At 40.5% G+C, this 26,267-nt stretch overlaps 1 protein-coding gene across 2 annotated transcripts; it reads left to right on the top strand.

The window, feature by feature from the left end:
- Positions 1-3,751: 3,751 nt before the first annotated feature.
- Positions 3,752-24,990, top strand: TRAF6 (TNF receptor associated factor 6). 2 transcript variants are annotated; one of them, XM_026512096.4, is made up of 7 exons: positions 3,752-3,955; positions 7,354-7,666; positions 11,169-11,319; positions 12,654-12,812; positions 14,418-14,489; positions 16,471-16,548; positions 18,310-24,990. In XM_026512096.4, the coding sequence occupies exons 2-7, from the start codon at positions 7,371-7,373 to the stop codon at positions 19,177-19,179; spliced, it is 1,626 nt and encodes a 541-aa protein (XP_026367881.1). In that variant the 5' UTR covers positions 3,752-3,955; positions 7,354-7,370; the 3' UTR covers positions 19,180-24,990. The 2 variants fall into 2 exon arrangements, with proteins under 2 accessions (XP_026367881.1, XP_026367880.1); XM_026512095.4 differs by having other exon boundaries at positions 7,349-7,666.
- The last annotated feature ends 1,277 nt before the right edge of the window (positions 24,991-26,267 follow it).

Raw genomic sequence — 26,267 nt, 5'->3', positions numbered from 1 at the left:
ATCGAGAACACTGGAAATAGTTTTCCTCTTCTTCCCACCAAGCAAGCTCAAGCCACAGTTCAAGATACTTGTTATCATCTGTCTCTGACACTCTCCTCTCTGCTGGTGTGAGAATCTCCACACCCAGCATCCAGTAGGAACATACACCAATCAGGCTTTTGAACTCAGAAACTTCCTAAATGATAAGCCTCTAGGTGTTCCAAATTCCGGATAAGCCAAATTCTTATACATACATTTTTGGTTTTGTGTTACCCTGCTATGATTAAAGTTTTCTGTAAGAATCCTGATGTCCTAAGAGGTTTGACATTATCCCATTCAAAAGGTTAACCATCAAACATGCAAAAATCTGACTGAGCAATTTATTCCCTTTGCAAACATTGGAAAGAAGCAGAGTTGAGTAGAAATGTTATAACGTTAACATATAATTTTCAAAAAATTACACACAAGACTACCAGATAAATATAGAATGAACACATGTCTAAGATTTTACTCAAGCGACTAATGAGGGAATCATTAAGATGACAAAAGCTGGTTCAGAGAAGACTTGGAGAAGCAGAGATTTTTATACAGTTGGTCAAAGGAATGCTGAAATTAATTTATGGGGTTACTAGATACAAAAATTGTTAATATCATATTGCGCATTAACCTCTGGGGATTATATTTTTTAATTGGACAGAAATCAGTAAGTTACCATGTAACTTCAGTGTCTGGTTTCTAATCAAATAATAAATAGTAAAATCAAACATAGGCAAATTCTCAGACATCAATAATTAAAGAATTATTAGGCAAACGTGTTAAGAAATGACACTGAAAGGATACTAGCCTTCCTTTTGCTTGCTTTATTTCAAGTTTTGGATGATTTTTCTTAATAGTAATTTTTAAAAAATGTATCCAGAGAGAATGTACCAAGAGAAGTCATAGGGTATTATTTACTCTGATTAATTATCCTGACCCCTAGCTCTGTCAGTTCAAAAACTGGTTCTTCCCACCCACAGTGCCTCTACATTAATACAGCTCATGGGAAACAAATACACATATCAGACAAAAGCAATTCATTTTCATTAAAAATACAACTCACAAATATATCAGATACTCACCTCCTCTGGCTGGTACATTCTTTCCCTCAAGGAAAGCAGTAAATTGGGTCAACTTATCATCTCAACACTGCTTCATAAGCAGTGGTGAACAAGGAAAAAACCAGTCCCAATCCATTGGACATATATCCACCATCTCCCATTCTCCCAAATGAAGAGACAAAAAGAGACCACCTCCTTTCTCTAGGAGCAGGAAAAATGAGTGTACCCACAAAGTTTAGGCTCTTGACTGGGATTTGGGAAGAGGGTGGACAAGGGCAAGTAATTTTTAGTCTTTGCTAGTAGACAGGCTTTACCAAAGAAAACTCACTGCCCTAAACAATTTATTTAAAGTTTATTTTTCTTAGTAATCTCTACACCCAATGTGGGGCTTGAACCCCAAACCCCGAGATCAATAGTCACACATTCCTCCAAATGAGTCAGTCAGACACACACCCCCCCCCCCCCCCCCGCCGCCATAGACAATTTTGGGAACTTCTATAAACTACAAAGTAGATTCAAAACTAAACTTCTCCCTGCTAGTGGCTCAGAGTCTGCTCCCAACCTGGACAGGAGACTGAGCCAAGTGCATAGCCCCAAAGCCTGTTATTACTGTCTGAAGCCCCCACCCCCACCCCGCCCAAGCCTTTCCATTACATCTACCTGTGCACACACTTCACTCACCTTCCCTCTGAGTCTCCCAAACCCCGCCCACCTTCACTCCTCATTACCTACTCCCATTCCTGCTCTGATTTCGGTGGAATGGGGGGTGGGAGGGCAGGGAGGCAGAAATGATGAGGGCTGTCCTGAAACTTACTATACTCGACATATATTCCACTGCAAGAATCTTCTATTGGATAACATTCCTTCATGTGCTCCTTTGGCTTTGCTTGGCCCCTATGAGCAACTCCTTCTACAGCTCAAAGATTAATGACATCAGGCCATTTCCCAAATTCCCAGCTTTGACAATAGACAACTAGGGGGAGAGTTTGATCCACGGTACCTTCTCCCCAAAACAGAATGTACATGGGAAATGCCATACTGGATCTCTGACCTGGATTCTATCACATCTAATTCCTCTTCTGCTTGACTCATTCTTTCTTGATATGCAAATTTATCAAAGATTAACATATCTACTTTCTTGTTTTTCCTGCTTCTGGCATGAGAAAGATTCTGACACTAAGGTGCTTTTGTCCACACTGCAGATACCAGATTGCATCTCTTCCCTAAATACAGTCTCCCTAGGTGATATCATTCAGGTGATTCTAAACACTGTTTATATGGCTGTTGCGCACAGACTTACAACTCTAGCTCTCATCTCTCCCTTACACATCAGAGGCCTTACTTGCACAGCTTACTAAAGATCCCTAATTGTATACTAGTAGGCATTGCAAGCCTCGGCAGGTCAGAACATAGAACTCCTGATTCTTTTCTCTCCCAACCTGGTCCTCTCTCATTCTTCTCCATCAGTTGCTCATCAAAAATACGAGAGTCCTGGGGTGCCTGGGTGGCTCAGTTAAGTGTCTCCCTTTGGCTCAGGTCATGATCTCCAGGTTCCTGCTCAGCGGGGAGCCTGTTTATGCCTCTCCCTCTGCCCTCCCCCAACCCCCTACTTGTGCTCTCTCTCTCTCTCTCAAATAAATAAATAAAATCTTTAAAAAAAAAATCACAGTCCTTTGTTATTACTAGCTCACACCCAACCAGCAAGTCCTATGACATGGGGCTCTCCCTCCAAAATGCATCCAGAATCTGCCCACTTCTAATCCCATCCACTGCTACTCACTGGGTCAAGCCCCATCTTTCCTGGAGCACTGCAATCTTCTTTTCCCCTTTGCCCTTGCTTCCATCCTTGTCCTTATTCTTCACACGGCAGCCAGAGTGATCCCATCCATGACATCACACCTCTTCTCTCCTTATAAATCTCCGTTGCATGGATTACAAGACCCTGCATGACCTAGCCCTTGCCTCCCTTCTGTTTCCACCTCTTTCCCCTCTCTACCTTAGTAGTCTTCTTTTTTCCCCTCTCACATGTCCCTTAAAAGTGATTTTAAAACTGTGTAACCATTACCCTATAATACCTCCCCTTAGAGCCTCCTTTGCAGAGGTCGATGAAAATCTTTTGTGTATCTCCTGCAAAGTGCTTGTTACATTCCTTTGACATTTGCTTCCAGTTAAACAGGGAATTCAAAATAGCTTTCTCATGACAGTAACAGAAAAGGCGATGGTGTCATTGGCAGCAGTTTCAAACAAATGCTTAATATATGGGTTTGACTCCCTTGGACTGGTTGAAGGAGAAGGACCAGGTGGTAACAGAGGGTTCTAAGTACTGTGGAAACTTCCTTGGCAAGGAGGGTGGAGTTGGGGAGGGATTTAAGAATTCCCGAAGGTCAAGTGATCTAACCCAGTTGGGGTTTTTTCCTGCTTGGATAGGGAAGCTGTGAAAACGCACCACCCACCCACCCACACCCACATTCTACACCAGTTCAGGACTGCGGTGTCAGGAATTCCCAGGTGGGATACCTATCCGACGCGCGAGGGAAGCCCAGCGGGAGCGCGCAGGGTTGACCGCGGTACCGGCCCCGCGCCTGCGCCGAAGCCTGCGGGCCCGTGGAGGACCGCCACCAGGGGGCACCCGGGCCCGGCTCGGCCGCTCTGTCTCCGCCCCCGCCCGATCCCCGCTCCTCGCCGCCCAGGCAGAGCAGAGAAGGCGGAAGTAGGGGCGGCTGCGGCTGCGGCTCGGGCTCCGGGCGGCCCGGGGTCGCAGCAGAAGCGGCCTTCGGGTCGGGAGATTGGCGTCTAGGCCGCCTCCACCCGGACTGAGGAGACTTGGTGGAGCCGAGTCGTGCGGCCGGCTGGAGTCGGCGGCCCAGCGGACGAGAGCGGTGAGTCTTCTTCGGACGTCTCCTCCCCGCGGCCGCGGCCTCTTCCCCTAGGTTGGGGACGCCGCCCCCTCCTCTCCAGTTTCTCACAGGTTGGGGTCGCCGCCCCCTGTCCCCTCGCTTCCCAGAGGTTGGGGAGGCCGCCCTCTGTCTCCTCGCTTCCCGTAGGCTGGGGACGCCGCCCCCTCTCGTCTCACCTTTGCTCCCCCTGCCTGCGGGGACCTGCTCCCCTCCCCTCACTCCATCCGCCCGTGGGAATCCCGCGGCCCCTTCCTTAGCCCTACCTCCCTTCATCCCTTGTATTCACCTTTCCAGAAAAGAAAATTGCCTCTTGGATTTTCCCGTCCCTCGGAGCTGTTACCAGCTTTACTTAAAAAAAAAAAAAAAAGGAAAAAAACCCCAAAACAACCCGTAAACCTTTTAAGTTCCCATCACTCTCTGTCACTGTCATGGGAAAGCTATTTTTGGGTTCCCTGTAGAACTCGATAGAGGTCCCAAGCAGCAAGTTAAAAAAAAAAAAAAAAAAGGTTCGGATGACATGAATGTTTCCTCCCCCGCCCCTGCATTCGGTAGTTGTAGAGATTGTTCCAGACGCTGGGTTGATAAAGCTGTTCCTAGTATTTGGCTTTAGGGGAACTCCAGTTGAGAGTTAGGACTGTCTTGAATGTGAACAGAAAGCACCTAAAGTATTAGCAGCTTGAATGTATAGTATTTGTGTGTTTCTGTGTTTGTCGGGAGAACGGGTTACTAATGTCTTGCTACGCAGGGGTAGAAACGAGAAAAACTTGTAAAAAATATCTAAGTGTTGGCCTTGTGAACCCCACCACTGCCATATTATCCACTCCTCTGTGATTACTCGGGAAGATAGAAGGTTTTTTTTTCTGATTTTGAGTTGGGATGGGCTAAGGACAGTGTGGTCTTTTTGTGACTCAAGGATGAAATGTGTTTCATTCAGGCACTTGTTGCCCATGTGATGAGCCCAGTTTCAACCTACATGTACTATATGCTTCTCAGTATTTTAGAATTGTAAAGGCCAGACCTTTTCTGTGATAAGTTGGGATATGTGATGCTGATATAATTTTGGCTCCTTGGATTTTAAAAGAAGTTGTTCAAATCCTTGCCTCCAGGAGGGAATCAAATAGTGCCTAGGAAGGGGAATGCCTCTCGAATTTGTATTCCAAATTAAGACCTAACAATTGACTATTTTGCAGCATTTCTTGGCCATTGCAGCACATTTACAAATCTTTGCATTTCAGGAATAGATTTTAAAGAGTTGGTGAATAGTTGTTTCTAAAGCTAGTAGAAAAACAAAGGTACTTTCTCAGTATCTCGTTTACTATCCTTTTACTTTATAGGAGTTGTTTTGCCATGAATGAATTTTCCATTGACTTAAAATTGACCTATTTGAGACATACCTTGTTGATTTCTTTAGCTTAGAACCTTTCTCTCATTAGCATCTGTTGATCTTTGAGGAGCACATTTTTGTGCACCACCATACTCCCCCCTTCCCTAAGATATTCAACGGTGTACTCTTTGGATTATAATATATACCCAGATACTAATATGTGGATTTAAGCCATGATTTATGACAAGCCGTGATTTATGACAATATTTATTCATTTTGCAGTCTAAATAAGTCATCAGTGGTTACATCCCACAATATTTAATTAAGGCAGTGCTTTGTCAAAAGTTCAAAAATAATAGAAGTAAAAGCCAGTGAATCACTGAAGTAGTAATTGGTAAAACTTTATTGTGCACACCAAAAAACTCTTTGCAAACCAGGAGCAGTTGAACCAAAACATGGAATGAGGCTCAGGGGGATATTGTTATAAAGCAGCTTACATAGTGAGAAGGCTGTGACTGTTTATTCTTCACAGTGATTGGGTAGAATATTAGAATTTTTTTTAATGATAGGGAATTGGTCAGTGGTTACTTTGTATCAACCTTGGGGAACACTTCAGCTTTTGCCTATGATTTCCAGCAAGTTACTTAACTCTTTTATGCTTCATAGTTTCCACTTTGATAAAATGGGGACAATAAAATTGTTAAATAAAATTACTATTAAGAACTGCACGTAATACCTCATTCTTCCAGCTGCTGTTCTAAGTGCTTTGCACATATTAACACATTTAATCCTCAGTAATTCTGAGGTGGGTTTCATTATTATCTCCTATTTATACATGAGGAAACTGAAGCACAGAAGGTTACCTACCTTGTCTGGGTCCTACACCAAATGATGGAGAAAAGAATTAAACCCCTGTCATCAAATTCCAGCACCTCAGCTCTTTACCACTTCACATACTGTGTCTCCAGCCAGAACAGTACCTCTTCCTTTGTAGATCTTTTTGAGAAGAAGAAGGTGTCTGTAAAAGAAGAAGGTATGGAAGTAAAAGATACAGGATTACTGTCTTAACCCACTATTTAGCCTAGTGGCAGCCAGGATTTTCATGTGAAAATGAAACAGGCAGGGGGATAAATGTCTACCATATTGACTAGAGGCTTACATTCTGTTTCTAGAACTATATCTGGCACATATTAGGAATTTTCCTCTGGTGTAATTATCTGCAACAGAGACTTGGTTACATAGGCTGTGAATTGCTCTTAGACATTAGCTTCTAATTCATAAATACTATAATTGTTTAGAATTTGAAGGCATCGTACCTACCCATGAAGGCAATAGTTTTCCATAGGTCAATGAAACCTCACGTGTTTTTCCAGTCATTAATAATGAGACATAGTCACTTGACCTGACTGATGGCAAAAGGACATACACATATATATTTTCAATTCCATTCCTTCTACATAATAGAAATCCTCATACTGAACATTTAGAAGTACCTATAGAATTTTAAATCTAGAAGAAACCAAGAGCCAAATTGTTAGGTTTCCCAAAATCACACATCTGGTAGTTGCACATGATCACCTGATTCCTTGTGCATTGCTGTTCCTTGCGCTGCTTGCTGGTCATACTGTGCTCTTCACCTTATGATGCTTGAAGGAACTTCAGTAGCATAATTCAGTTCTTCATCAGATGCTTAATGAGCACCTGTTATATGAAAGCTCTTGTGCTAAGGACTGAAGATAGGAAAATTCTTGACTTCAGTTACAGGAAACAGACATATAAGCAGATAATTATGACATAACTAAGTGTTATGGTTGAGGTGCTTTTCTTCTTTTAATCTTATATTCTCTCTTTCTCCTATATCATGAACTCCTTAACTCAGAAAATCGTAGCCATGAAGCAAAGCTCAAAGAACTTTTAAAAGTTTTCTGTATATAATATTAACATAGCTAATGTATATCAACCAAAAAGTGACTTGCATAGTTAAGCTCCGACATATATGTGTGTGTATGTATATGTGTGCTCAGGCATTTTATTCCTCACTGTTTCTACAGAGCAGTTGGTAATCACGTTACTATGAGTCTGCTAAACTGTGAAAACAGCTGTGGATCCAGCCAGTCTGAAAGTGACTGCTGTGCCGCCATGGCCAGCTCCTGTAGCGCTGCAGCAAAAGATGACAGTGTGAGTGGAACCGCCAGCACGGGGAACCTCTCCAGCTCTTTTATGGAAGAGATCCAGGGGTACGATGTGGAGTTTGACCCACCCCTAGAAAGCAAGTATGAATGTCCCATCTGCCTGATGGCGTTACGGGAAGCGGTACAAACACCATGTGGCCACAGGTTCTGCAAAGCTTGCATCATCAAATCAATAAGGTATGTGAGCGGGGCACCTGGGCGCCACATTCAGTTGAGCGTCCGACTCTTGGTTTCAACTCAGGTGGTGATCTCAGCGTCATGAGATCGAGCCCCGAATCAGAGTCTGCTTAAGACTCTGCCTCTCCCCTCTGCTTGCACATGTTTTCTTTCTCTCTCAAATAAGTAAATAACTCTTGAAAAAAAAATAATAAAGTACATGAGCATAAGAACTGTGTCCAGTAACAGAACCAAATACAGAGAACATTATTCCATAGCACACAGGACCTCCCGAGAATAGTCTTATATGTAAAAAGTTACTTAGGGAAAGGCACACTGGACAGAAAATTGAGAAATTTAGATTCTTACTCATTTCTGCTGTGGTATGAAAGGTAACTACTGTCCTGTCCCCTCCTGACACTCAGATAAATAGGTAAATTAGCTATTTCTACTTAAAGCAGTTCTGTTGCAGACTAAGGGGTGAGTCTCTATGCTTTAAGAAAATAATACAGAACACATGTGCCTTAGGGGCACCTGGCTTGGTCAGTCAGAGAAGTGTGCAACTCTTGATCTCAGAGTTGTGGGTTTGAGCCCCATGTTGGATATAGAGAGTGCTTAAAAATAAAATTTAAAAAAATGTACCTTAAATGACGATGCTGTTAGAATGTGATAATCTCAGCCATACAAAGAATGCTGACTTTTAAGTGATCAGTTATTCTTATTTTAGCTGTGTTAAATTCTGTTACCTGGGGTCTATGGACAACTGTAAAATAAAAAGTATTTTTAAAGGAAGTATTAGTTGATGGCTCTACTTCATAATATATCCAAAATCAAATTCCTTCTCACTTCCTCCACTTGCTACTGCCATCTGATTCACCATCAGCCCTCTCAGCCCTCCTGCTTCTACCCTTGCCTTCGTCCATACTGTTTTCAGTACAACCTGTTTCAGTAAAATAAGTAAGATGATACCATCACTGCTCAGAACATTGCAGCAGGTCATCTGAGAACACAAGCCAAGGTCCTTATAAGGCCCTGTGTGATAGGCTCATAGTCCATTTTCTGACCACCTCTCTACTACACTCCCTTCCTTCCACCAGTTCATTCTGCTATTTCTTGAACTGTCAAGCGTACTCTTGCCCCGGGGAGTTGGCTTTAACTGCTCTCTCTGCTTGGAGCACTCTTACTTCAGCTAATTGCTTAGCTAATACTCTTTCCTTCCCCCAGTGTGGCTCACATCTCACCTTCTCATAGGTAACTGAGCCACCCTATTTATACCAAAGCATGATTACCTCCCCCCACACTCTCGGTCTCCCTTAACCTACTTTTCTTTCTTCCTTAGCACTTTTCATCTTCTGAAATACCAGATAATTTGTTTATTCTCTGCTTTTGTTTAACTGGAAGATAAGCTTCTTGGGAGCAGAAGTTGAGATCTCTTTTATTTCTTGATATTTCCTAAGTGCCAAGAACAGGGTCTGACACACAGTTGGTGCTCAGTAAATCATAGTTGCTTTGACCAAATGAAGGTAGATGGGATTTCCACAAGTGATTCAAATTCATCTCCTAAGAAATAGATACATTTTACTATAATTCAGAAGTAGATGGGAATATTTTTAGGTGACTAAAGGGTTCTATACAGAACAAAAATAGCGGAAGAAGGTGGGGGGGGATTTTATGTTCTTCAATACGTTTCTGGTTATGTTGGTAGAATCATTCTTAAGCTGGCTCTTCACTAGTCTTACAAGTTTTTCTCTTTCAACTTTTAAATTAACTTTAGCATAAAACTTGAATTTAGGGTAACTGCATCCATACTTGGGACTTGGCTTGATTTAAGTTGCAAGGGAACATGTGACTTGTGTCAATTCTTGAAAAAACTGTGTTACCCACTGTTGAATTGGTAAGATCTGTTGAGGGTAGGTTTTCTCACCCTCCTCACATGGCACTTTGGGCCAGAAAATTTTTTGTTGTGGAAATTATTGTAGGATGATTTAGCAGCATCCCTGGCCTCTGTTCATGGATGTTATAGTATCCCCCCCTCCCCAACTCTGACACCCAGAGTGGTCTCCAGACATTGCCAAATGTCCCATGGGGGGGCAGAATTGCCCTGGTTGAGACCAGTGGTTTAGAATGTACATGAGAATGATGTTAAAGGCTCAATTTTTTTTTGCTTATATCGTTATGTTGGCAATAAAAATGGATTGTTGGTTTTCCTGTGAGTAAAAATGTATAGTATCTTACCAAGTGTCACACATCCCAGGAAGGGATGTTTTTTAGTAGCAAAGTTCATGCAAGTAGTGGGACATGGTCTGAAAAGGAAGTAAAACCCACAAAAGGAAGTCCGAGCCTTTTTTTTTTTCCTGTCTCCCTCCAAGTTAGAAATGACCATTTAACTTTAACTCTGAAGTTCTTAAAAGGAACAGCTCTGGAATTTTTCAACTCTTATAGTCATTCAAGGAATCAAAATCTATCTCAATTCAATTCCATTTTCTTTTGGAGTGATTGATAATGCTGTGGACAGTGGTTTCCAGTTTACTCTGTAAGGTCGTTCTTATTTTTCTCTTAGTCATCCATCACTTAAGTTTTGGGCATCTATTTGTTTGCTTCTCAGAAAGTATTTGACAATGTAGTAATAACATGCGTTCTGAGAGAGGCCTCATAAAGGCCATGTCTCTCACCTTTTATTAGTTCTAAGGCCTTTGACAGCAGACCCCATTTTTCAGCAGCTTTTTACCTGCAGCAGCGATTGGCACTGTTGGTTTACACATAGAAGGTGCTCAACAAATATTTGAGTGATCGAGTAGCCTACCTGACCTGCCATATTTTGTCAGGTAAAGATTGAGACATCCCAGAAAGTTAAAGGGGAGTGTCAAACACCCAAGCTTCCTGGGGATGATTTTTCCGTTGTAAGATGGAATAAACCACCTGGAATCAAGACATAGAGGTGCTCTAACTCCCTACTGAAGTGTACCTTAAACATAAAGGAAACCTTCTGTGGCCTGTGAGCCAGAGTATTACAGTGACCTTAAAATATGACCTCGTAGGGGTACTGCTGATTGGTTTTATTTTTCCTTATGACCAAGCAGCACAGTACAGACATGTTGTTGGCACACAAGCGGTACATCTAGTGCCGTCTCACTAGGACATTGTGCGGCTGCTCACAGAGCAGAGGCCTGCCAGACTGCCACAGTTCCCACCCTTAACTTTCACTTCACTTCATGCCAATCAAAATACAATTTAATCAATTTTTCTCATTTTTTGCTTTAAATCTTTCCCAAATCTAAAATGCACATAGTTTTTGATAGGTAACCAAATGGTGCTAGTTGTATTCGTTTCAGTGAAGAACACTTGTTAAACTGTCTGCAAAAGAACAGTTTATTTTGGTGATATCCCATATGATGTGTTAAATTACTTTCCATAGGAAATAATCAATGGAGAATTTATATGCAGTGACTTAAAGTTTTGTGTTTTCTAACGTTAACATTTGTTTAAATCTGCTAAGTGTATGTATCTTACTTGTTTCTTTTAGGGATGCTGGTCACAAATGTCCAGTTGACAATGAAATATTGCTGGAAAATCAACTATTTCCTGACAATTTTGCAAAACGAGAGATTCTTTCTCTGATGGTGAAGTGTCCAAATGAAGGTTGTTTGCACAAGATGGAACTGAGGCATCTTGAGGTATTAAAATTATTTTCTGTTAGCATATATGCAGGGTAGTTCCTCGAGGGTATGCACTTTGCTGTGTCCCATCTGTGCCTAGTATATAATAATTGGTTAATAAATTCTTGCTGAATTAATACGAGTTCTTTCATAATTGAATATAAATGAGTAGAAACCATATATTTCTTAATTCCATATACTCACTCTTTGCCCCAGTGATAATAAGAAAGAAATCAGTATTCTACTACAAGCTTTTTCAGTGAACATTATCTGCAGTAAAACAGGATTTCAAATATAAGCATCACATGTTAGTCTCTTAATTTTGTTCCTCTCATTTGGAAATAAGCAGCAAACTCCACGTAGTCCGTCATCTTAGTATCCTAACCATACTTTTTTTCTCTGTTTTTATTTTATTATGAGCTAAATGGAGTCCTCCTACAGCTTGAGATTAGCTGAAGCAATCAGATAAAAGCATTTGCTTTTTAAATAAAACAATTCTTAGCTTGGTTGTTTTACAATAATTAAATTTTGTTTATGTTGTATTTGAAATTAAGTGTTTAAAATGTATTTGCGGGGCACCTGGGTGGCTCAGTCAGTTAAGTGTTTGCCTTCGGCTCAGGTCATGATCCCAGGGTCCTGGAACTGAGCCCAGCATCGGGCTCCCTGCTCAGTGGGGACCCTGCTTCTCCCTCTCCCTCTGCTGCTCCCCCTGCTTGTGCATTCTCTCTTTTTCTCTCAAATAAATAAATAAATAAAATCTTTAAAAAAAAATCTCTGGCTTAACAATGGGAAGCCAATTAAGTCTTTAAAAAAATAAAATGTATTTGCAGCATGCCTGCCTTTACTTAGCTCCTTTTGAAGGAATGGTCCTTTTGACACAGTACTAAATTGATAATCAGAAAATCTGACTTCTTTCCCTAATTGGATACATGAACTTGAGAGTTCACATTCTTTGTATAAACTTGTAATTCACAACCATTATTTAAATTGAGTAAGGCCAGGGGCACCTGGGTGGCTCTGTCCATTAAGTGTCTGACTCTTGATTTTGGCTCAGATCATGATCTCAGGGTCATGGGATTAAGCCCCATATTGGGCTCTGCACTCAGTGTAAATATGCTTGTCCCTCTCCCTCTGTTCTTCCTCCTATTCACTCGCTCACTCTCTGTCTCTAAAATAAATAAAATCTTAAAAAAATCAAAAATAAATTTAGTAAGACCTTCATATGGTGTGTGCTAGACAATACAGGTTCAGTAGCCAGTTCTATAAAAGGGAACAGTATATTCTTAGATTATTTTTCAGGAAATTTCATAAGGATTGGCAAATACTAATCAATTACATTTTCCTTATTACAGGATCACCAAGCACATTGTGAGTTTGCTCTCATGAATTGTCCCCAGTGCCAACGTCCCTTCCAAAAATGCCAACTTAATATTCACATTCTTAAGGAGTGCCCAAGGAGACAAGTTTCTTGCATGAACTGTGCTGCGTTGATGGCATTTGAAGATAAAGAGGCATGTACTAACTTGGATTTGTTCATTTCACTACTTCTTTAAAACAAATTTTTAATGTACATCTGAGGGTATAGAAGAGGATGTTACTCCAAATCTGAGTCTATATTATCAGTGGTGGAAGATTGACTTTTAAGAAAGGGGTCAGTAAACCATTTTAGTAAGTAAGTGTAGAGTTTATACTTGTATATCTTTCTTAGAAAACATTGTTTATACTACTTAACCACTATAGTAGATCTGCAAGTAACACAAGCTTCTAGGAAAGACATAGACTGTATGCTTTTCTATGTGATATTTTAATGACCAATTTTGGATTAGAGACAAGCAAGTAGAATGATTACTACTTTATCAGACTTACACTTTTCTTTTTGAAAAGGAGAATGGGTGGTTAAAACTTGTATGGAGAATAAAAACCATGAAGTGTATTCCTTTGGTGATAATTTATCGAACTATATCCATGTAAGGAATTCACTTTTCTGTACATATGTTATGCTTCAATTAAAATGTTTATCTTTAACAAGAAACATCATGGTGCTTGACAGCATCATAGTAATAGAGCAGTTTTCCATTCAGAAACTGAGGTGTGTGGGGCGCCTGGGTGGCACAGCGGTTAAGCGTCTGCCTTCGGCTCAGGGCGTGATCCCGGCGTTACGGGATCGAGCCCCACATCAGGCTCCTCTGCTGTGAGCCTGCTTCTTCCTCTCCCACTCCCCCTGCTTGTGTTCCCTCTCTCGCTGGCTGTCTCTATCTCTGTCAAATAAATAAATAAAATCTTTTTAAAAAAAAAAAAGAAACTGAGGTGTGGAGAGGTTAAGTAATTTTATGTTAATATAGTCAGTGGCAAAGCTAGCACTAAGATCTAGTCCAGGATCCCCATCCTATGTCCTCTTTACTAAAATAACCTACCTATAATTTATGTTTTTTTATAGTGATGAAGATACTTCCTTAAACTTTATTTCTTATAAATTCATCTTGGTAATTTTCCCTACTTTCTTAGAAGGTCAAGCATATTCATTAAGTTGATGAAATATTAAAGAAGTATGCTAACCTGCTAATAAACATGTAGAGATGTCTTAGGCATAATTAGAGCAAATTGATGTCTTCCTAAACTTTAGTAAGTTAAGTGGACTTAACATGGAAGCTTAATTACTTCTCAGCATAGCATCTAAACTAAGTTTTGGAACACAAAGCTCACCTTCCTTCCTCTTGCCCTAATAATACTTCTGTTCTTTTAACCTTCCTGGTAAGAGTTTTAGTTAAGTCATCAAGCTGCTGCTGGAAATTTTTGGAAAGGGGCCTTTGGAGAATTATATTACTGGTAAATTTTGTCCCAACTAGTTGCAGAAGAAGTTCAAAAGAAATAATTTAAAACATTCGCTTGTGTACTATTCATATTCTTTTAAAGAGCTGGAAGGTGAGATGAATCTCTCATTACTACACTGGCTCCCTTTGGAAAGAAAATAACCTTTGTACATTATTCTTATATTTTTGTTTTGCACAAATTGAGGTCCTTAATTTTTTATAGTGAATTACTTTTTATAAAAATAGACTGTTTTTACTTTTTCAGATTTTCTCATGCTTTTTTTATATTTTTCTAATAAAATTTAGATGCATGACCAGAACTGTCCTTTGGCAAATGTCATCTGTGAATACTGCAATACCATGCTCATCAGAGAACAGGTATAATGATTCCCTTTCACGAGTTAATATTTCCATCAATAAAGAAACAAGTTAGGTTTTTAATGGGAAATTTAAATCAATAAAGCAAAATGAATACAGATTGAAGAAGTATTAAAACAAAAGTTTTCATGTAAATTAATAGAGTACTTTCAGAAAGAACAAAATATTCAGCCCTAAGTACTTAAAATTCCCAAGTCATTAACATATACCCATGTTTGTGTATATTCATAAAAATTCCTACCAAACGCAGGTCATTTTAAGTTAAAAGTAATCAAAAAAATCTCCATTTGAAGAAAGAAAAAAACTTCGAGAAATGCATATTTGCACCTGTGGAACAGGGATCTTAAGTGTTGAGAGACCAGCTGAAAGAGAGCAATGAAACAGAAGAAAGCAAGTCTGTTCAGTAGCAGAGCATTATTTATACCTGTAGCCCCTGAGACCTATTGGGACATTTTGAGATTTCTAAGATGGGTAGCGCCTCTGTTCATTTGCGCTGTAGACTGCTAATGGGCATCATCAAAAGTAGTCGTTATAATAGAAAACTGTACATTTGTATTAATAGAGAAAAGAAAATTCCATCTGATTGCTATCTTTTGACATTTGGGGAGTTTACCCACAAAATATGAATATTAGTCACTAAATATTTATACACCCATGAAATCTGCAAACCCAAAGATTGTAATTGATTACTTTAATAAGTAGCAGCAAGCAAAACCCGTCACTTGACTAAACTTTTCCATTTGTCTTTTAACAGAGTCTTTTAGGTTTTTTTTCCCAACAAAGCTTTAATTTGAAGCTGTTAAACTTCCTTTTCCTTATGAAGTCTCACCACCTTAGTTCTCTTTTTTGCTCTGTTTTAATATTTGAAGGAGACCATATATCACATATTAAACCTAGCAAAAATAAAATAACGTAGGAAAAAACTCTAGGTTAAGAGGAAACCTAGGTCTTGATATTGGCCGTGCCCCTAACTTGCACACTGATCTCTGATAAGAAAGCTCACATTTCTAGATCAGGAATCAGCAGACCAGCCCACCAGCCCATCTGGCCTACTGCTTGTTTTTATAAGTACACTTTATTGGAACACAGCCATGCCCATATGTCCGTGTGTTGTACATGGCTAGTGTACCATGATGGTAAGAGTTGAATACTTGGGACAGAGACCAGAAGGTCTACAAAGCTGAAAATACTTACTGTCCGTCCCTTTACAAAAAATTCTGCAGACTGTTGTTCTAGACCACTGTTCTAGATTACGCAGAATGAAGAATTGGTCTAAGTAGTTTCTGTAGTCATTTCTGCTTGAAGTATCTATGAATATAGCCAAAGTAAATTGCTAAAGGGAATTTGGCTCCACTTTCAAAGAACTTGATTCTACATGATGGATCTCACCTTAAAGAATGTGTTTTAGAGTCCCCAAATCAAAGGCTGAGACTCTCTTTAGAACTTTTATTAATGTTCTTAAAATACCTTCTAACATCTGCATCTCCCCCCTGGTAACCAAAACACGCCCTGGTTAAAAGAAAGATTGATGAGAGCCTGTCATGAGGGAAATAATGGCCACAGCCAGTGGTTTCAGTGTGTGGAGTTAACTGTTCCCTATTAAGTGGCCTGCACCACAGTGAGAGTCTGGAGTTTGCAGTTGTAGTTGCCATCAGAAGGTGCTTTTTCTCTAAAGTGCCACTAGAGGGGGTTAATTCCTAGCAATAGAAACATTCATTTTCTGGAACTTTGAGCGATTTGGGGGGATGGTATGAGATGTTGCTCTTTCCTTTCTCTGTGACTTTTGGAAGTAAATATTATTTTGATCTTTGTGGGCTACACGGTTCCTGTTGCAACTACTCAGCTCTGCGTTGTGCAAAAGCATCCATAGACAATACATGATTTTGTTTAGATGAAATATAAATATTTCAAATGTGATCTTATTAAACTAGAACATGATATGCAAGGAGAACCATTTTTCAACCTTTGTTTTGGTTTTCAGATGCCTAATCACTATGATCTAGACTGTCCAACAGCCCCAATTCCATGCACATTCAGTACTTTCGGTTGCCATGTAAAGGTAAGGGTTTTTTCTTTTTTTTTAATTCTTGACTATCAAGGAAAATTCTGTTCTATAGTGGAGTTGAGAATACCAGTGTAAGGGGACATGGCTGACATGCAGTGTATAAGCTTTGAGCTCCAAAGAGAAATTGGGACTCAGAATATTGATTTGGGGAAGTGGTCCATGATGATAATAGAAGGTCGGTCAAGATCATATAGCGTGAGTGTGTACAGGAAGGAGAAGCAGACTATCAAAGGAGTCATGAACAGACTGTATTAGAAATTGGTGAACCAGGTAAGGAAAGGTGGTATTATTATGCTTTCCAAAATTAGTTTCAAGACTAGTGATCAGTGTCAAATATTTGAGTCAAATATTTGAATCAAATATTTAAGATTGATGGTTATTTTTTTTAAATATTGGTTTATTTGAGAGAGAGAATGCGTGTGTGCACAGGGGAAAGGACAAAGAGAGAGTCTTAAGCACACTCCCCACTGAGCACAGAGCTGGCCCTGACTGAGGGGCTTGATCTCACAGCCCTGAGAACATGACCTGAGCTGAAACCAAAAGTTGGCCACTTACCTGACTGTGTTGTCCAGGCGTCCCAGAGATAGATGCTTATTAATGATAAGTTACTCTTTCTGGAGAGTCCAGCTATATTTCTGCTTTTCCGTTATGCTTTTTTACTTGACTTTTTACTATAAGCATGCATTTAGTAATTTTTAAGAATAAAGTGAGGAAATGGTGTATACTATGATTACATTTTGTGGGAAGATTCTGTATTGTATGCATAGAGAAAAAGACTTGAAGGAAATGTATCAAAATGTTAAATTGGGGGGGGTGCCTGGGTGGCTCAATTGGTTAAGTATCTGCCTTCCACTAAGGTCATGATCCCGGGGTCCTGGGATCAAGCCCTGAGTCAGGCTCCCTGCTCAGTAGGGAGTCTGCTTCTCCCTCTCCTCCCCACTCGTGCTCCCTCTCACTGTCTATCTGTCTCTTTTTCAAATAAATAAATAAAATCTTTTTTAAAAACGTTAATGGTAGTTAGGTGAGATCATAGGTAACTCGTTTTCTTTTTGGTTATCTGTATTTTCTGGTTTTCGATAATATATGGAATTACTTTTATAATAGAAGTTATAAATATTTTTTCATATAACAATTAAGATGTTCTTGATGACATGAGAAGAGGGTGGAGACAAGAAAGATTATACTTCGCAGCAGTTTGGAAAACAAATGAATTGGGGACAGCGCATATGGACTACTCTGAGTTGTAAAAGCAAGAGGGAGAAAATGGTATTAGCTAAAGAGAGACATGAGATCGATAGAGAGGTGTACTTTTTTTTTCGATAGGAAAGCTGTAATATATTCTGAGGGAAAGGGTTAAGGGGAGGGAACGAAGATAAAGGAGGAGGGGGGAAAAACCTCTGAGGTCTTGAAAAGATGGGTGCCAATGAGAGCCCAGGTGAAGCATTAATGTTGGACAAGCAGAGAGTCCTCTCTGAGTCAGAAGAGAAGGATGGGTGTAGATCCTGATACTTTTATAGGTGGGAGGGAGATTTAGCTGAGTGAAAGGTGAGAGTATTCAGCACATAGCCTCACTTTTTCAGTGAATGAAGAGATAAGATCATCTCACTGGATCAAGAATTTGATGAAGACAAAAGGTTGTAAGGGATTGAGGGAAGTCATGACATCACTTAAAAGCCTTTCATTTGGCTTGGCTAGGTCCCTTTCCTAGTCCTCACAGTATCTGGTCCCAGCCTAAGGCTTGTGCTTGGTTTTTAGATGCAGAGGAATCACTTGGCACGCCACCTACAAGAGAATACGCAGTCGCACATGAGAATGTTGGCTCAGGCTGTTCAGAGTTTAAGTCTTGCTTTAGCTCCTGTACCTCAGCGTGATATGCCGCCGTATGATTCTTCCTCTGTGTCCCGGGTCTCTACTCCGTGTCACCCAGAGGTCCATAATTTCCAAGAAACCATTCAGCAGTTAGAGGGTCGCCTCGTAAGACAAGACCATCAAATCCGAGAGCTGACTGCTAAAATGGAAACTCAGAGCATGTATGTAAGTGAGCTCAAGCGAACTATTCGAACCCTTGAAGACAAAGTTGCTGAAATAGAGGCGCAGCAGTGCAACGGCATCTACATCTGGAAGATCGGCAACTTTGGGATGCATTTGAAGTCTCAGGAAGAGGAGAAACCTGTTGTCATTCACAGCCCTGGATTCTACACAGGCAAACCCGGCTACAAACTGTGCATGCGCCTGCACCTGCAGTTACCGACCGCTCAGCGCTGCGCTAATTATATATCCCTCTTTGTCCACACCATGCAAGGGGAGTATGACAGCCACCTCCCTTGGCCCTTCCAGGGTACAATACGCCTTGCAATTCTTGATCAGTCTGAAGCACCTGTAAGGCAAAACCATGAAGAGATCATGGATGCCAAACCAGAGCTGCTTGCCTTCCAGAGACCCACAATCCCACGGAACCCAAAAGGTTTTGGCTATGTGACTTTTATGCATCTGGAAGCCCTAAGACAAAGAACCTTCATTAAGGATGATACTTTACTAGTACGCTGTGAGGTCTCTACCCGCTTCGACATGGGCAGTCTCCGGAGGGAGGGTTTTCAGCCACGAAGTACTGATTCGGGGACATAGCATCCCTGCATTTGTTCAAAAACAAAAAGCCGTCTGGAGAAAGCAGTGGCTTTCCTTGCCTTGTTCTCAATAATATGCAAACCAAAAAAGAAGTGGGAAGGATACACCGGTGAATGTTATTAGACAGGTCACTTACCACTTCTTCCTGTTACAAATCTCTGAGGCAGTTTTTTTTTTTCCTTGGGAATCTACACGTTCTGTGCTTTCTCAGAAACCGAAGTGCCTGTGGCATATTGCAGCGGCTCTTTCGTCATTTAGTATACCTCTTTGTTGTACTTCCATGGGCTTTTGCTCCAGTGTGTTTGATTGTCAGAAAGCCCGTGGTTGGACTAGTAAAGCTCAGACCTTTTAATAATAATGGACATTCCTTAAAACTTCAGCTTATTTTTATATTATATGTAATATATTAAACTTGAGAATCACTACTGCCTCGTGCTGGTGCCAGCGAGAATTATTACTCTGGAGCTGAGTTCTCATTTTATTTGACCTTGTATGAATTTCAGAGGATTTGAACCTTAATCCTTGGAAAGCTTAAGTTCTCATGCACTCCAAGCCCCCCACCCGCCCCACCCAGGGTATTACTAAGGATATTCAGAAACTAGTTTAAACCCTAAATATAACCTTACTTATTTAGTGTAAACACCTTGTCTTCTTGTTTAAATATTCCATTCTATTTGACTTACATATTTCCTTGAGGCTACAAGTAGCATCTTCTCCAGAGTTGAGAATGCTGAGAACCACGTGGGTACCAACTGCCTGGTCTGATACTATAAATCCCTTTTTATCCATTCAGTGCAGAGTGAATTCTACAGCTTTACATATGTTCTCTGTGGCTTCATGCTTGTAGGACAAGGAGATGCAGTTATAATCAACAGAAAAAATACGTCTTGACTAGTCAACCAACATGGCATCTTACTGGTGGTGACAGGAGCTATCTGAGCCAGAAATTTTCAGCTCTTTTGAACACCTTCTGGTAGTTGTTAAATGGAATAAAACTGATTTCCTAAAAACAGAATTTCTTAATACTTGGGAGATCACTGGAGATAACCTGAGAGGTCATCAAACCAAGGTAGGAAGTTGTAGTGGTTCTGTCAGTGGTTCTGTCAGGACTTAGCCTGAGTAGGTTGCTTTGGTCCAACAATACGTAGTTGAGGAGGGTCATGTAGAATGTATTGAAGTGGCTAAATGTTCCTAATAGGGAGAGATGGTTTTTGTGCTGTTGATTTGTTAAGGCCTATAGATATTAAATCTTATGGTGAAATCTTGTTCTCAGGGAGTCCCACGGCTAGTATAGGCTCTTAGAAGAATCTTAGAGGACCCATACTCTATGCTGTTTACACAAGATTGTTTAATGCTGTCTGGTCATGAGAGATGGAATTATATCTTTCAAGGGGCTAAGTCAGAGCTCCCTGACAAGCACTGAAGATGAGCCTTAATTTCAAAAGGAAGCCAAGAGACCTTGTCTGTGGAGAAGAATGGTTTCGGTTCCAGGCAGACCCAGCAAGTGTCACTTTGACTTTTCCCTTTGCTTGTGTTTCTGCCCTTCCTCTCTACCCCACATTTAGGCTCCTGCTCTGATGTGTTTATGTTATACAGTAAAAATAAAGGTCATGCAGAGATCCTGTTCCCCAGAGTTACCAACTGTACCACCTGCTCATCACGGGTTCCCAGCTCACTTCCTGGCAGTTGGTGTCCCTTAGCTGCTGTGCCTTCCAACTAGCTCTGGAGAATCATTGCAGCACCACCCTCTAGGTTGGGAGCCCTGCACTGCTGCTGTTCTTGTGATTGTTTTTCAGTGAGTAATTGTTGCGTTCCATTTAAGAAGCAAATGGTAGGCTTTTTTGTTGCATAGAAAAAGCCTGAAGGAAATATACTGAACTATTTTTGATAACTTATATTCTTTGCGCTTTCTTAATATGTTTTACATTTTCTACAATAAACCTATTTTTTATGAGAGGGGAAAAAATGTTGCCATAAAACATTCAACCCCACCAAAAAAGGAAATACTATTTGAAAGCTTCCAGGTCAAATTCTATTAAAAGCATGGCTGTGCTTTAGGTACTGAAGCCAGTCACTTCCTGCTTTGGTTAGTTTATTTTTTTCTACTAACTGCTTAATCCAAACAAAAACAGTTTTTTGCCTAATTTCAACATCTAGCTTCAAGTTTCTCATCTGTAGAATAAGGAGTTGGTTTAGATGTTTCTAAGGTCCACTCCAACCATAAAATTCTGTTTTAAGAAATTAAGTCCTAACCAGCAGAGCATTGACAATACTTATTAAAGGATTTTGCCAGTAGGAAATTGCTCTGCCTTATTTTTTGCTGACATAATACTTCAGATGTAGTATCCCATCAGCCGGTCTCATCTTAATTCAAATAAGCAAATTTTTGTCTCCCCCAAACATGTGGCATTTTCTAAGAAACCAGGCACTTATTTTATACTGGTCATTCACTGCAAATAGAGAGTAAGAGTAATATTCAGACTGTCATTCCAAATAGACCTCACCTCAGAATCAACCCTGAGATGGAAAAGCCGGCCTCTTGCATTTTTCCAGTCCGCCCAACTCAAACATGCTGGCTTCACTCAACTGGCTTTCTAGTGTTTGCGCCGCGCATTTTTATTTTATTAACCTTTGAACGTGTTGATCTGACATCGTTCTTGAACGTAGCGAAATTGTTCCCTCTTTTCCCAGAGAGGTCCAACCCAGCGTGGGAGGGGACTGGCCGCAAGTCGTGTATTTGGCTGTGGGGAAACAAGTGAGGATGTTGATTTGTAGTTGGGGAGTTTTTACCGTCCTTTGGCCGGGGCAGCAGTGACAGCTTCTGGCTATGCTACGGTATGATTCAACTCTTACTGTGGGGGCCGATCAAGGGAAATAGAATGAAAGGCGTGTTTTTTCCTCTAATGATGGGCTAATACAGAGATGTTGGATGGTAGCTGACAGTTTTTGTGACAGGTATAAAATTAAGTTCTCCATTACTGTTTCTGTACCAGTGAAGTCTTAGATAAACTAAGCATGAATTAGGCATTATGAATTATGCATGCAATTAGAATCCATTCTCCTTAAAGAGAAGCAGTTGCTCGTCATTCCTTTATCCAGGGAACCCTCCGATCTCTGGTGACCAGAAAACACTTTTAATTAGGAGAGAGGTTTTTCTGACATAAGACTTGAAAGCACTGTACTTCAATTCAGTTACTCCAGCTCTTTTTTTTTTTTTTTTTTGGCTTGTCTCAATTAAATTATGAATTATGCTCATCATTTATATAAAATACCATTAGGTCTGTTTTGTGATGCCTGGTTCCACAGAGCCTAAGCACTGCAATGCCTTAAAGAAATGAAAAATGGACAAGAGTCGTTTGTACTTTTCTTTTGAAATACATTTTTTTCTAAAATTTCCAGATTCACACAATAAGCTATAGTAAGTTTCACAGTTGATACCATTGCATTCTATAGAATGGGGTTGATACTTCCAAATTCCCAGTCTCCAGAAAGTTGATTTGATGAAATTGAATTTAGATGGCTCTCTACAGATTGTAATATTCAATTACAGCCTTCACTTTTAGTCACCCACTTGCAGAGAGGCCTACTTGTTTCTCTAAATGTCACCTAAGACTTTAATTTAGTTTTAAATTAGCCTTTTCCTCCCCCAAAATTGTTATTATAAAGTTATGAAATACTGAAAAATCATTCTAGATGGGGCAAGCATGCTGTGGAATGAGGAAATGTGGTGCTGGTTTTTTTTTCTCTCAAAGTGCTTTCTCAGCCAGACGCCAGCCCTGCCTTTAGGACAGGAGGGAAAGAGAGGCTGACTCTTCTGCTCCCTCAAGGCTCGCAGCTCTGAATGCCCCCCTGGAAAGTCACCAGAGCACAGCCGCAATGCTGCTTCCCAGCCGTGGTTTCCAAAAGGGAGAGCCTCCTGTTAGAGCTGCCTTGCCTCTGCCGGCTGATTGCATTTACCCTAAAGATTTCAGGGTAAAAATTAAAATGCCAGTGAAGAGAAGAGCATATGGGTTCCTGTATTCCAAGAAAGAAATGCTGCCAGTCTTAGAAGCACATAATGACAGTTTTCCTCCAGTCCGAAGGAGAAGTGAAAACTGAGGGACAGGGACAGTGTTCTGTTCACGGTTTCAGCACGGTGCCCGGCATAGAACACACACACATATTTAGTAATGAACTGTTCATGAAAGTGCTGGTTAAAACTGACCAATTTCTGGTAGTTTATTTGTCATGTAAGTTTTAGGTGGATGTTTAGATGGGTTTGGTTGTTTTGTTGTTTTCCCCCCAAGCACTTTCTTTATGAAATTCTTCAAACCGGCAAAGATGTTGGATGAATTGTACAGTGAACAGCCACCACCTTGAATCTGCAAGTAACATCTTGTAACATTAGCTGTATCACTTAGTACATGTTAATTTTAATGAGACTGCTTCAAGTTTGGTTTCTCTTTAAAAATTTCGCTAAGATAATTAGCTTCAGTTGAGTGATCTTAAACTCTTTGGGGAAACTTGTGATATTTGAGTTGTAGCTGGAATTGTAGTCCTTACTTTCAGCTAGTTTTCAACTTGTAAATCTATTATGCTGAATTTTAATCTTATTTATTTTGCCTGAAGGGATGCTTTTTATAATGGATTTATTTGAAAGTCCTTGATCAATTGTGCAGAATATTCTAATGTTATTTTCACACTTGATAAATTATCCAATTAATTTCTCTGGTGAGAATGTAATTTTGGGCCTATTTTGCTTACACAGGGTTCCAGGATTATGTTCTCAGAGGGCTGAAGAGGCAGTGTAATTTAGCATATATACCACTAAATTAGAAGCTAAGAGACTTGGGTTTTACTCCTGACTGACCATGGGCAAATCAGTTCTCTTTGTCTTTGTCCATTTCTGTTACGTGTAAAGAGTGGGATAGAATCTGAAATTTAGATACTGTTAAGTAATGGGTAACGTTTTTTAATGCTTGGATCTATTAAGATCAACGCTTTATGCACCCAGGGAGGCTCTTATACTTCTGTGACTGTATGACAAGCTATGGGGTGAAAACTGACATAAAAATTGGAGCACATGCAGTGGTCAAAGCGTCGTCAAAGAGCCTGCTATTGCTCAGAGTTCACTATTGCTACAGAAGTTGGGAGCAGGTTTCCTAATCCACCCGAACTGAAAATAACGTGTTTCGTGAAGGGAGTGAATGCAAAGATGGTGGGGGGGGGCTCATCACAGAAAGACCGAAAACCAGTGTTCAGCGGAAGAGCAGGGTGCATGAAAGGGAGGGCTTAAAGGCATTACTCAGATTCACTGCCACACACCTTCCACTGGGCCCTCCAGCCACCCCCCATCACCATGCACAAACCCAGAGAACAAGCCCCCAAGTGGCACCGGGGCACCGGTGGTCTCCGTCAGGTCAATACAACTGGATTGCAGGGTTGGTGGAGGGATCAACAGGGTTTCCACTCTATTTAGTAGATAAGTGTGACCTGTTCTTTCCAGCCCTACGTTATGCATATAGATTTGCATTGATCTCACAAAGGCACTTGGAGCTCTTACATTAGATTCTGTCTTACTAGTGGTTACAAGAGTCTGACCAAAATAGTGTTTCTTGAATGGCCCCTTATTGAATGTTAGTGTACATGAAAACAAATGCCAGACTGACACGGCCTACACACTCCCACCTGTTGTGGATATTCTCCTCTCAGCTTGTGTATAGCACCGATAGTTTTACCAAAGAAGTACTCTGACCTAAAATGAAATATATATATTAAAATATAACTGGTATCCTGGGTGTTTGTTTTAATAAAATAACTACACTGCTTTGATTTTTGCTTTCTTTGTTTTATTTTGGAGACTGTAACTCTACTGGGAGGGAAGAATGATCCCAGCCACTAGTTTACACATGCAATACAATTAATATTTTGTTCCTAGGTAAATGAGGATTCATTCTAGCCCTTGGTTTAGGCTGTGGTTTCCTCCTAGGGCTTTTAAAACTGTATTTTGCAAAATAAAATTGGGCCCAAAAGAGAAAGAAAGGTTTCCACAACCCTTTTAGGCCCAATGAGAGAATCAGGTAAATAGAAAGTATGAAGCCAGAAACGGCGTGAACTCAGTCCCAACAGATAAATGAGAAGCTGCCACTCCTCCGGGGCCAAGGCCATCCCAGCTGCTCCTTCATTAGCACACCCCCCCACACACACATTTTTTTTAAGTGATGGCTGCCTCTGTCCTACAGCGAAAAAGCATTTTTAGGAAGCTTTCTGTGGGTCAACCCCGTCTCTTCTAAAGTAGACTCAGTCTCCCCAAGTGGGATGTAAAAGTTGGTCAAGCATGCATGCGTTCTACAAAATACCACCTTAATCCTTGTCAAGTTCCAAAGGGGAAATACTGTTATTAACCCCAGAATAAGCCATAACATGTTTTTAAACTCCACCTCTAATTTGGATTAGCTTTCTGACACTTATCTTACTTCTAGTCCATTCTTGTGGATGTCTTGTTACACTTGTCACCTTTTTAAAAATTAACTTTTGTATGGGGACCAGCAGGGGCAGGGTTGCTTTATGAAGTGACAGTTGTAATCTTGTCAGGAAATGATGCCTAATCTCAGTAATTTTTGCTCGGTCTGGGCAGGGATTTGCACATTTCAATAAAAAAGCAAGTCAGCAAGTCTGAGCTTCACAGAATTTATACTTTTGAAAACTAATAAAACCACACTGAGATTTAGATTCCGAAATCCTGAAAAATAATCATTACCCCAGACTTTCTCACCGGCTGCTCCACCCTGACTGGCAGAGATCGATTTAAAAACAACCACAACAAAAAACAAACCGTGTGTGGGAAGGTCTAGCTTCTTGATCCCAGTCGTTTCCCTCTGGCCAGTCCTTTACCCTGAAGCGTCTACGTAAAGCAGACAGAGCCCCACCAGAAGTGCTTAAGAAAGGTCGTTTCCTTTAGCGTAGTTAAGGGCCTGAAAGTGAAATTTATTTCAAACCTAATCGGATATTCTGTTGGAGCCGCTGTGAAAGAAGACAGCAAGCAGGTTTTCTGAGGACAACTAGGCTAACAGACCTGAATTTGGCTTGATACTTGTAGGGGCAGTGTT

This window comes from Ursus arctos, unplaced genomic scaffold, assembly GCF_023065955.2.
Source record: "Ursus arctos isolate Adak ecotype North America unplaced genomic scaffold, UrsArc2.0 scaffold_23, whole genome shotgun sequence".
Lineage (NCBI taxonomy): Eukaryota > Metazoa > Chordata > Mammalia > Carnivora > Ursidae > Ursus > Ursus arctos.
Note: the sequence above shows the minus strand (reverse complement) of the source record. Positions and strands in the feature narration are given on the sequence as shown.